The sequence below is a fragment of the Oncorhynchus mykiss genome, chromosome 8 (assembly GCF_057628025.1).
Source record: "Oncorhynchus mykiss isolate SJ-2025 chromosome 8, ASM5762802v1, whole genome shotgun sequence".
NCBI lineage: Eukaryota > Metazoa > Chordata > Actinopteri > Salmoniformes > Salmonidae > Oncorhynchus > Oncorhynchus mykiss.
Window position 1 is genome coordinate 9688312 of NC_143029.1, and position 13000 is coordinate 9701311.

Sequence of the window (13000 nt, forward strand, 5' to 3'; positions counted from 1 at the left end):
CTGGGACCAAGCTTCCTGCCATCCAGGACCTCTACCCTAGGCGGTGTCAGAGGAAGGCCCCAAAAAATGTCAGAGACTCCAGTCACCCAAGTTATAGAATGTTATACAGCAAGCAGAACCGGAGTATTGCCTCCTTATGATCATTCTTATTGTGTTACTTTTTATTATTACTTCTTGTTTTAGCCTACTTGGAAAATATTTTCTTTATCTTGAACTACACTGTTGGTTAAGGGCTTGTAAGTAACCATTTCATGGTAAAGTCTACACTTGTTGTATTCAGCGCATGTGACTAATACAGTTTGAAAAGTGGCAACTTTACACTATACATGAGAGTGGCAACAAATGGAATTGGGTTGGATATAGTCATGGTAGGATACAGTATTTCTTACAATCTATTTTGACTGAAATTGTGTTGGTCGTTGTTAATAAGTGCAGTCTTTTTTACAGTTCAAAATAGTTTCGCAAAATGCGTTACTCATCAGATTGTGCCGCTCTCCCCTCTTCTTGTAATAATTGCTCAACAAGTCTGTGTTTTTAGTTTTTTTGGGGGTGTGCCCTTTTTCTTTTTGAGCACATACACCCCCCCCACCAAAAGGTCTGTGCACGGCCCTACTCATGACAGAGAGACACGCGCAGAGAGTGAGAAATATACCAACCGTGTGCGCACACACTCACACCGCTCATGGAGACGCTCCAGTCCTCCAGTGACCTGAAGCTGTTACCTCCGCTGGAAAGTGGAATCGGAACTTCGCGGTAAGCAAAGAGGCGAGCCGCAAGCTCACAGAGAAACACAATCAAGCGAACGTTATTGTTGTACCAACTCGGAGACAGGCGACCACAGCTCCACTCTTTATATCTGAGTAGCCTACATCATCCGCGGATAAATAAAGACCATAGAATAACATTAACGTTCGATAAAGGTAAGTGATGGTCCGTTTCTTCTTAGAGCTATTTTCAACCATACGTATTTTCAGCAACGATACTTATAAGCAGAATCACAAGTTTGTAGTGCGTGCCCTTTTAAGCTCTCCACTGCTTGGCTTGTGTCCAACTGTCCATTCCATAGCATTATCATGAGAGCTTCCCTATACACAAAAGCCATGTACGGAAGCTAAAATTGTTTTTTTGAGAGATAAAAAAAAATGCACGTAGAACACAGATGACAATAATCTAAGTATCAGTCATTGATAGTATATTGTAGGCTGTAGTTGATCGGTCTGTGATTTATAAATATAAATAAATTGTGTAACTTTTGAAGCCATGTGCAGATTATCATAAATGACTAAAAACAAATTAACACATCTATGACACATTATAATGTACTGACATTTTGTTTGGAACATGGCTATTTTCACAACCGAGCTGGCAATGGAACCGACTCTTATGATCCTTTGGGCAATGGTTATGCGTGATTATGTAATATACCGTGCCATGCCTTAAAACGTTCTGTCGGTAGAGACGCATATTGACAAGAGGGTTTACAAGCTTGAGTGTTATTTCTAGTTTGACATTAGTTTCACATCTGACTGTGAAATTAAAAGACTTCACTCATTTGCATGGATTAGAATTGCGCCAGGCAATGAATTGGGCGCTTGCACGCACTCTTCAGGCCAGACTCGCAGGCTACACACAGCCAGATCGCAGGCAACACACAGCCAGATCGCAGGCAACACACAGCCAGATCGCAGGCCACACACAACCAGATCGCAGGCCACACACAACCAGATCTCAAGCTACACACAAGTATTGATGCATCTGTCTGTCATATGGAAAGTTTTTTTTGTAAAAATGTATTCGTGTGAAACAAATTTCAGAAGTGCAAACTTTGCACCTGTGGTTTTCTGAATAGCACACTATTACCTTTGACCTTTATTTCAAATGTTCTACTTCCTTAAACTTTTTTTTATCCCCATTAGGCAACAATAACATGTGCAGAATATGCATAACATATGCATTTGATGAATCAGTTTAGTGTCAGTTTTGAATCTCTGATGTTTTGAGGCCCTAAGACCTGTTCAGCAACTCTAATTTGCAATGCGGTGGACTATGCTACCTGTGTCATTTCCATAGATTTGAATAGATATGGTTTTCCATATTGCCGGGAGCAGGTGAAACTAGCATCACTAGCCTTACACCTTACTTGCCTTTATATTGTTGGAGGAAAGGAGAAATTAACTGCGTCAAAGGCTCCCTCAAATTGGAGACGTTTAACCTGTCGCTCTCTGGCGACAAGGGTTGGAAAATCAATCAAGGATACTAAAAAAAAATCATGTTCCTAGTGTGTGTGGCTGAGCCACACACACACACACACGCACACGCACACAAAGAGAAAAAATACATGCGCACATACATGCACACACAAACACAGACACACGCACATAAGCACACGCAAGCTAACTTGGACAGGAAACAAGCGAATTAGTCTTTATAATATAATAACATTTGAGTTTATTCATGTTATCTATCTGCAAATAGTTTGATCAACGCAACCGTACAGCCTTTCTAATGATGACACCCCCACAGAGAGTTTTAGACGGGGTCTTTTGTTTCAACAGAAAATGGCACCAAACACGCATGTGCTCCTTTGATCCCCCACTCCAGTTCTTTTTGTTTGTCCCCACTCACACCTCGCGGATGAGAAGGGTACGCGCTAACAAGGGCTCTGATGTCGGCAGGGTGTGCTGCATTTGTAATTGGATTATAGTCTAATCACAATAATAAAGTGTGCAATATAAGCGCCAGTGCCAGCCCACATTAGTTGGAGAAATTCTCCTTTTAATTCATTGTCTTCTATCACGGAGACACTGTATGAATTGTTCCACATTTTGTTACATTACAGCCTTGTTCTAAAATGTATTACGTTGTTTTCCCCCCTCAATCTACATACAATACCCCATAATGACGAAGCAAAAATATATATATATATATTTTGCAAATGTATTAAAAATAATAAACGGAAATATCACATTTACTATTCAGACCCTTTACTCAGTACTTGGTTGAAGCACCTTTGGCAGCGATTACAGTGTCACGTATTTTTGGGTATGATGCTACAAGCTTGGCACACCTGTATTTGGAGAGTTTCTCCCATTATTTTCTGCAGATCCTCTCAAGCTCTGTCAGGTTGGATGGGGAGAGTCGCTGCACAGCTATTTTCAGGTCTTTCCAGAGATGTTCGATTGGTTTCAAGTCCGGGCTCTGGCTGGGCCACTCAAGGACATTCAGAGACTTGCCCCAAAGCCACTCCTGCATTTTCTTGGCTGTGTGCTTAGGGTCATCCTTCTCCCTCGAATGCTCAGTTTGGCCGGGCGGCCAGCTCTAAAAACAATCTTGGTGGTTCCATAACTTCTTCCATTTAAGAATGATGGAAGCTACTGTGTTCTTGGGGACCTTCAATGCTGCATTTTTGAGACAATCCTGTCTCAGAGCTCTACGGACAATTCCGATGACCTCATGGCTTGGTTTTTGCACTGACATGCAATGTCAACCGTGGGACAATAATATAGACAGGTGTGTGCCTTTCCAAATCATGTCCAATCAATTGAATTTACCACAGGTGGACTCCAATCAAGTTGTAGGAACAACTCAAGGATGATCAATGGAAACTTCGAGTCTTTGGAAGTTTCGAGTCTCATAGCAAAGTGTCTGAATACTTACGTAAATAAGGTATTTCCGTTTTTATATATATATATATATATATATATACATTTGTAAATAGTCTAAAAACCTGTTTCGCTTTGTCATTATGGGGTATTGTGTGCAGATTGATGAGGAAAACATGTCATTTCATCCATTTTAGAATAAGGCTGTAACGTAACAAAATGTGGAAAAAGTCAAAGGGTCTGAATACTTTCCGAATGCATTGTACATCCATAAACAAACCAATTAGGGGCCAGGATGAGAATGTCTATAGGCCTATTAGAAGCCAGGATTAGTATGACAGTGATAGCATGAAGGGGCAGGTTGGACCATGTGGTGAACATTCTTTCTAGAAGTGCATTCGGCTCTTTAGTCACCACAGTCAGGATATTTGTTTAACACCCCTTTAGAATAAGAGCTTTGTTGACATGTGGTTGATAGTTAGTCATCCCTATTGACATAGTGTTGATTCTTGGCAGAGATCTATGTGCTGACTGAATTGGAATGTCAAGCCAGCTTCTTTACTGTAACCTTGATGAGACTATGTTATGTGTGATGAGTTACGCATCTTAATTCTGGGCCTGGTTGATCCTAAGATACGGGAGCATTGGCTGGGTGCTTGGGGCTGTGTAACAGGTACTGTACATAAACCTGTGGTGACTTTGATTATGTGGATCTCAGAATCTGTCACTGTTGTGGGCTCGGCTCCTGTCTCAAACACTTATGTCACAGCTGGTTCTCTTGGGCTATAGTACTGCACACGCACACACACACACACACACACACACACACACACACACACACACACACACACACACACACACATCCAATTGCCCACTCACCATTCATACCCTCTTGAGTATGGCACTCATTTCCATAAAATATGTCCTGTTTTTGGCCCTTTCCTCCACATAGATCCCTTCCAGCCCCCTATAGACCATCCAATCCAACCCAGTTTGTTCACAACTGGCTCCCTAAGGTTATTCTTTGTTATTAGGACTGGGCAAAACAATAGACACATCCTTACGCTATCAACACCCACTGGCACTTTGGAGTATGGTACTTTTTCATAAAAGACATCTTGATTATTGACCGCCCACCATGTCTCCGTGGCAACAGCTGGGGTGGGGGAGAGGGGGGGGGGGGGGGGGTGTGTGCAGTAGATTAGTCACCCCACCAAACACACACATGTGCACGCACGTTTACACACAGACACAAACACACACTAGCATTAGGACTGATGATGGCTCTGATGGTTACCAGACGTCCAAACGATCAGATACGATAACCCAGAGCATTAGGAAGCATGGAAAAGAGTGGCTCTGTGTAGTTTGATGGCTGTGAGGATCCCGTGCTGCAATGAGTTTGAACATGGCACTGGTAACAGTGTTAATAAATAGCCCATTGCTGCAGGAACTACAGTACACGTTGAAGTGTTTACTGAAAGCTGCTTTGGCCGAAAGCATCTGATTATTAATGGGACTGTGGATCCGTTTTGTTTTGTTGTTGCCTTCATTCAGGTCAAGTGTGGAGAACAGTGTGTGTACACTTTTGTTCCAGCTCAGCTTTAACACACATGTGATTCAACTAATCATGTTGTAAAATGGAAGACAACACTTAGCTGATGGTTTTATTTCGGGTGGGTTAGTGATGGGCTTGTGATGATGTTTATTCCTGTCCATCTTCCGGTTTTCTCTTCTCCCTGGCACCTAATTGATCGGTTTACCCTCATCGATTTGCCAATCACTCACTTTCCCATGTCGAAATTGTTAGTAATTGACTAACAGAATAAGACTGTACTTGTTACCATGTTCACATGTATTTTAGTGAAAGTTTTTTTTAAATACTATATAAAAAAAAATGTATAAATTAACATAAAAATACAACTTTCCTAGGGATGAGGTGGAAGATGGGGTTGTTCTAAAAATGGTAAATTGTATTGTTTTTCATTGATTGTACCGATTGATTGACTCAATGAAAACAATTGTTCACAAAAAAATAAAAATAATCGTTTTCCAACCAAAGTAAAAATGTGGAAGTGAATATGGAGAGACTTGTTGGATGTACTATTTGATGAAAGTTCTGAACAAAATTTATGTTTTTTTCCCAGCTGTTCTCAGTGCCGCTTAGTTTTATGAAATATCTTTATCTTGGATAAAATGCATCATTTTGAAAGAAACACACACACTGTGCTAGTGATTTTCCGTTCCTGACTGAAACTAGAACTCAAAAAGGGAATAAGGCTACAACTGTACCCTTATTGTCACCGAAGCAGAACAACTTCATTTTAATGTTGAACATGTTAAACCTGAATTATTTACCTTCCCAGCAGCAGTTGCATCCTTGTTCCTGGTGTCAGACAGAGTAGGGTGAAGTTCACTGATCTTGGGTCAGTTTAGCATTTCTCCCACTAATGGTTAAGGTTAGGATTGGGGGAGAGGAAGCTGATCCTAGATCTGTACTTAGGGGAAACTTCACCCCGGAGCATGTCAGACATTATGCTCCAACTCACGCCCTCATCTTCTCTATAAAAAGAATGCTCGTTTGAATGAACATTTTTCTTGCCATGAGTCGAGCAGTGAAGACTGTAGCACAGACTCAGTGGACAAAGATTAAGTAAAGTATACATCATTTAGACACACAAGGTTCATTTTAGGACACAGCAAAAATCTAAATGGTGTGGTTGGGCTTTGAACCGGCTACCCCCATAGCTCCATCTGCTGTAATGGAGGATATTTCCAAAATGTTAGGTAAACGTTAGGTAACATTCTCATTCAATTATTTAACCTTTTATTCAACTATTCAAGTCAGTTAAGAACAAATTCTTATTTATAATGACGGCTTACCAAGAGCACAATCTAATGATACTGTGATATCATGCAGCAGACATTACCTGAACTAAAGCTTTCCCATAACCTTTGGTAAACATTCTTGCAACACATTGCCAATTTGCTGAGAGTATTTTGTTGGTGCATGAGCAGAATCAGGCCCTGTAGCATTCATTGGCAAATGAGAAATGAAAATACGTAAGTGTACATTGGCTGTGTTTACACAGGCAGCCCAATTCTGATCTCCGACCAATTGGCCTTTTGACCAACCAGATCAGATATTTTTCCAACAGTTAGTCAAAAGATCAGAACTGGGCTGCCTGTGTAAACGCAGCCTTAATGACTGTCACAGAAAGGCCCAATTCCAAACCAATCATTCATTACTTGCCCCGGGTTTGTGCTGTCTTGCCAACTCCTATGATGAGACTCACAGCTAAAAACGGAATTGGATAGGAATCAGGAGTATGGTACTAGATAGACTTTCCCAATTACAGTTATTCTTTGGCAGATCAAAAAGGGTCTTAGGTGATGGGCGTGGCAATGAGCATGGCCCCTCCCCCCCATGCTCCCCATGAGCATGATTGGCTGTCATTAAGCTCCATCTTGGCACTGCATTTTTTTGCATTTTTTAAAGACATTTTCATGCAATTCTACACATTTCTCCATGGAGCTGAATTATTTTTTTTCAGCTTCAATGCTAATTTCTTGTAATTCTACACATTTTGCCATGAAGCTGAAATAAAATGTTACAGTTCCAAAGCTAATTTCCTGCAATTTCATACATTTTGCCATGGCTAATGCTGTGTTCTTTTGCTCAAACTGTCTAGCTTTTATTTAGGTGATTGTTGGTTCTCAAGGATCATATATAGCAGCATGATTTGTATCTAGTTAGTGGTTTAAGTTTACAGTGAAAGTATTTTTCCATCTCTAAAATAAATGTATGCAACCCGAAAAAAAAAAAAAACGATTAGAAAAATCCCTGCCAATATTCTTCACACCTGTTAAGCCCTTGGGACTAGTTGTAGGGATGTTTGGTTTGTAACGGGGCCGTACTTTATGGCTTTGTTACTGTAGTGAGAAAATGTCCGCCTTTCTTTTTGTTTTGGTTTGGGTGAAGGCGAGGCTTACTGACGGGATGACAGAAGTGATGAACACCTGTGATTCGACGGTGGGAGACTTCACTGTCGGAGGTGCCCCAGCAGACGAGGGCATATCCTTTCAGGTGGGACTAATTCAAACAGACACAACAAAAACTAAGACCAACAACACACACCACAGCACAACATAAGAATCGTGTACATGCACAAACAAATGATGAGCAACACGCGCACACACACACACACACACACACTCACACACACACACACACACACACACACACACACACACACACACATACTCCATGTCACTCTCTCAGATCTCTCTCTTCTCCTCTCTCCTTCCCTGTAGACCCATGACAAGTGCAAATGTCCCTCCATTGCTCTAAACTGACAGCAAGGCTATTTCTGACTGCACCTCCATCACAGCCTCCCCTTTCATCCCCCTCTCATCCTCTGGAAAAAAATCCCATCTGATTTCTGCTAACTTTTTACAGTGAAGACCCAGTGACTTCAAAGACCCAGTGACTTCAAACTCAGTGACTTCAAAGACCCAGTGACTTCAAAGACCCAGTGACTTCAAACTCAGTGACTTCAAAGACCCAGTGACTTCAAACTCAGTGACTTGTTTGACCCAGTGACTTCAAAGACCAAGTGACTTCAAACTTCAGTAATCCCCCCCCCCCCCCACACAGCGGTGTTATGGAAGTAATCCCCCCCCCCCCCACACAGGGGTGTTATGGAAGTAATCCCCCCCCCCCCTCCACACAGTGATGTTATGGAAGTAATCCCCCCCCCCACACAGTGATGTTATGGAAGTAATCCCCCCCCCACACAGTGGTGTTATGGAAGTAATCCCCCCCCCCACACAGTGGTGTTATGGAAGTAATCCCCCCCCCCACACAGTGGTGTTATGGAAGTAATCCCCCCCCCACACAGTGGTGTTATGGAAGTAATCCCCCCCCCCCCACACAGTGGTGTTATGGTAATAATCCCCCCCCCCCACACAGTGGTGTTATGGAAGTTATCCCCCCCCACACAGTGATGTTATGGAAGTAATCCCCCCCCCCCACACAGTGGTGTTATGGAAGTTATCCCCCCCCCACACAGTGATGTTATGGAAGTAATCCCCCCCCCCCCCCACACAGTGGTGTTATGGAAGTAATCCCCCCCCCCCCCCCACACAGTGGTGTTATGGAAGTAATCCCCCCCCCCCCCCACACAGTGGTGTTATGGAAGTAATCCCCCCCCCCCCCCACACACAGTGATGTTATGGAAGTAATCCCCCCCCCCCCACACAGTGATGTTATGGAAGTAATCCCCCCCCCCCCCCACAGGGGTGTTATGGAAGTAATCCCCCCCCCCCACACAGTGGTGTTATGGAAGTAATTCCCCCCCACACAGTGGTGTTATGGAAGTAATCCCCCCCCCCCCCCACACAGTGGTGTTATGGAAGTAATCCCCCCCCCCCCCACACAGTGGTGTTATGGAAGTAATCCCCCCCCCCCCCCACACAGTGGTGTTATGGAAGTAATCCCCCCCCCCCCCCACACAGTGGTGTTATGGAAGTAATCCCCCCCCCCCCCCCCACACACAGTGATGTTATGGAAGTAATCCCCCCCCCCCCCCACACAGTGATGTTATGGAAGTAATCCCCCCCCCCCCCCCCCCCACAGGGGTGTTATGGAAGTAATCCCCCCCCCCCCACACAGTGGTGTTATGGAAGTAATTCCCCCCCCCACACAGTGGTGTTATGGAAGTAATCCCCCCCCCCCACACAGTGGTGTTATGGAAGTAATCCCCCCCCCCCCCCACACAGTGGTGTTATGGAAGTAATCCCCCCCCCCCCCCCCACACAGTGATGTTATGGAAGTAATCCCCCCCCCCACACAGTGGTGTTATGGAAGTAATCCCCCCCCCCCACACATTGATGTTATGGAAGTAATCCCCCCCCACACAGTGATGTTATGGAAGTAATCCCCCCCACACAGTGGTGTTATGGAAGTAATCCCCCCCCCACACAGTGGTGTTATGGAAGTAATCCCCCCCCCCCCACACAGGGGTGTTATGGAAGTAATCCCCCCCCCCCCCCCCACACAGTGGTGTTATGGAAGTAATCCCCCCCCCCCCCACACAGTGGTGTTATGGAAGTAATCCCCCCCCCCCCCCACACAGTGGTGTTATGGAAGTAATCCCCCCCCCCCCCACACAGTGGTGTTATGGAAGTAATCCCCCCCCCCCCCCCCACACACAGTGATGTTATGGAAGTAATCCCCCCCCCCCCCCACACAGTGATGTTATGGAAGTAATCCCCCCCCCCCCCCCCCCACAGGGGTGTTATGGAAGTAATCCCCCCCCCCCCACACAGTGGTGTTATGGAAGTAATTCCCCCCCCCCACACAGTGGTGTTATGGAAGTAATCCCCCCCCCCCACACAGTGGTGTTATGGAAGTAATCCCCCCCCCCCCCCCACACAGTGGTGTTATGGAAGTAATCCCCCCCCCCCCCCCCCCACACAGTGATGTTATGGAAGTAATCCCCCCCCCCACACAGTGGTGTTATGGAAGTAATCCCCCCCCCCCACACATTGATGTTATGGAAGTAATCCCCCCCCACACAGTGATGTTATGGAAGTAATCCCCCCCACACAGTGGTGTTATGGAAGTAATCCCCCCCCCACACAGTGGTGTTATGGAAGTAATCCCCCCCCCCCCACACAGGGGTGTTATGGAAGTAATCCCCCCCCCCCCCCCCACACAGTGGTGTTATGGAAGTAATCCCCCCCCCCCCCCCCCACACACACAGTGGTGTTATGGAAGTAATCCCCCCCCACACAGTGATGTTATGGAAGTAATCCCCCCCCCCCCCACACAGTGATGTTATGGAAGTAATCCCCCCCACAGGGGTGTTATGGAAGTAATCCCCCCACACACACAGTGTTGTTATGGAAGTAATCCCCCCCACAGGGGTGTTATGGAAGTAATCCCCCCCCCACACACACAGTGATGTTATGGAAGTAATCCCCCCCACAGGGGTGTTATGGAAGTAATCCCCCCCCCCCCCACACACACAGGGGTGTTATGGAAGTAATCCCCCCCCCCCCCCACACACACAGTGGTGTTATGGAAGTAATCCCCCCCCCCCCACACAGTGGTGTTATGGAAGTAATCGCGCCCTGCACAAATTGTGTAATACATCCTCTCGTCGGCTCGAGCTCTTCAGAGGCCCGAGATGTTGAGATAGAAGTGACACTTGCGGCTTGCAGCTAATGCAAAGAGCCTCGTTACCCCGGCATCCATTTCAAAGCTTTAAATAACATTTTAGACTAGCGGGAAATGTCAATCAGGGGGGGAGGAAGTGGAAAACATAGTTTCCCATTCAAGTCACTAGCCAAATCTCCTTACCTCTCTCACTGAGCATCATCTTGTGGCATGATTAGTCATGCTGTCTTTTCTCTGGAATGTGTTTTGAGCCCTTGGAGACTACTTGGTAAATTACACATTTGTTGGATGCCACAAAACACTAAACTGAGCATATAATCTAGGGTTAACCTGATCCTACTCCATCAATGTCTCAGATGTTACCAACAGGATTGGCTTTACTAGCAATACACCCCAACCCTTACCCTGTTTCCCAGATCTTCTCTTATTCTTTGGTTACCCCGACGTGATTGTGTTTCCAGATCTTTCCTGACTCCCATGAGCGGTTCCCCAAGCTGTCGAAGCGGCTTCCGTCCATCGTGGTGGAGCCCTCCGAGAGTGGGGAGGTGGAGAGTGGCGAGCTCCGCTGGCCCCCTGATGACCCCAGTTCCCCTGACGACGACTCCGGAGAGGTTGAGGCCCAGGCAGTAGGTGAGAACCACTAAAATCCATTTACAGCCAAGAGATGTGAAAACCAGGAGGGCTCTCCAGGAGACAATAGAATAGAATCAGTTTATTTTTCTGAAGCAAACGTCAGACAAAAGAGAGGAACTGAGGAACTCTTACTTGCTGTGCCTAATGAAGTTTAGAAAATTTTAAAACTGTTCAATAGTATTGAGGTTTGTGATTTGGAATACTGGAAAAGACTAGGAGTTTGTAGGTTGTAGTCAGGGGGGGGAGCCTGTAAGCAAAATGTAGCTATCCAAATGGAATGTATTTAAATATGTGTGTTGGTGGCAGGTGGAGAACATCCCGAAGACGAAGAGCAAGTTGACAGAATGATGGGAGGAGTTTAAATCTGACTCTCGCAGTGCGGGCACCATTCCAGCCGTTCACAGTGAGTTTCTCTATGACGGACAGCAGCAAGGAGGAGGGAGGGTCTTCAGGCTAAACCCTTAATTAATAGAACCGCCAACACATTGGTAGACCTCCACACCACTTGGTGGGGCCGAGTCCTGCACGATTGTCTTAAATAGCTCTTACGTGCCAAACCTTAGTGGGTAGCTTGCTACTGTAAATCAATTGTTGCTTGTTTTACTTTTGTGTTTCACACTGCCATTTTTATTAAGTACACCCCTTTCAGAGTTTATCTGTGATCTGAAGATATTGGAATTAAAGACAGGAACGCCTCGGTATATAAAATGTTAATGTATCTGGCTATCTTACACCAAAGTCTAGAACACTGTACTCTTATGAAAACTGTATGTATACTGTAGATATACAGATTTACACAGTGAGCTTGGAAGAGAAGAATTCATCATTGTATAGCTGTCAGCTTCTGCTCAAATGCATGTTATTATCTATTAGTACTTATTACAGTTTTGTTTTCCTTTCAAACAACAGGATTTGAAGCATCATTGTATTACAAAGCACATGTACTTGAAAAAACATAATTTTCACATAACTGGTTTTATTATTTAATATTTTGCCCAATTTCATAGTGTCTGGGATTGTTTTTGTTCATTAAACTTATAAACGCAACATGGAAAGTGTTGGTCCCATGTTTCATGAGCTGAAATAAAAGATCCCTGAATTTTTCCATACGCTCAAAAAGTTTATTTCTCTCATATTTTGTGGACAAATTTGTTTACATCCCTGTTAGTGAGCATTTCTGCTTTGCCAAGATAATCCATCCACCTGACAGGTGTGGCATATCAAGAAGTTCATTAAACAGAATGATCTTTACACAGGTGCACCTAGTGCTGGGGAAAATAAAAGGCAGCTCTAGAATGTTCAGTTTTGTCACACGACACAATGCCGCAGACGTCTTAAGTTTTGAGGGAGCGTGCAATTGGCATGCTAGATGCAGGAATGTCCACCAGAGTTGTTGCCAGAGAATTTAATGTTCATTTTCTATACCATAAACTACACATGCACAACGTTGTTTTAAAAAATTTTGTCAGTACGTCCAACAAGCCTGACGACCGCAGACCACGTGTAACCACGCCAGCCCAGGACCTCCACAACCGGCTTCTTCTCCTGCGGGATCATCTGAGACCAGCCACCCAGACAGCTG

The 13000-nt window shown here is 44.7% G+C and overlaps 1 protein-coding gene across 2 annotated transcripts; it reads left to right on the forward strand.

Annotated features, from left to right (window-relative positions):
- Window positions 1–568: 568 nt before the first annotated feature.
- Window positions 569–12537, forward strand: LOC110529327 (protein LBH). Of its 2 annotated transcripts, none has more exons than XM_021611459.3 (4): window positions 569–920; window positions 7585–7689; window positions 11247–11415; window positions 11725–12537. In XM_021611459.3, exons 2-4 carry the CDS (start codon window positions 7603–7605, stop codon window positions 11778–11780), a joined length of 312 nt encoding a protein of 103 aa, XP_021467134.1. In that variant the 5' UTR covers window positions 569–920; window positions 7585–7602; the 3' UTR covers window positions 11781–12537. The 2 variants fall into 2 exon arrangements, with proteins under 2 accessions (XP_021467134.1, XP_021467135.1); XM_021611460.3 differs by having other exon boundaries at window positions 591–753.
- The last annotated feature ends 463 nt before the right edge of the window (window positions 12538–13000 follow it).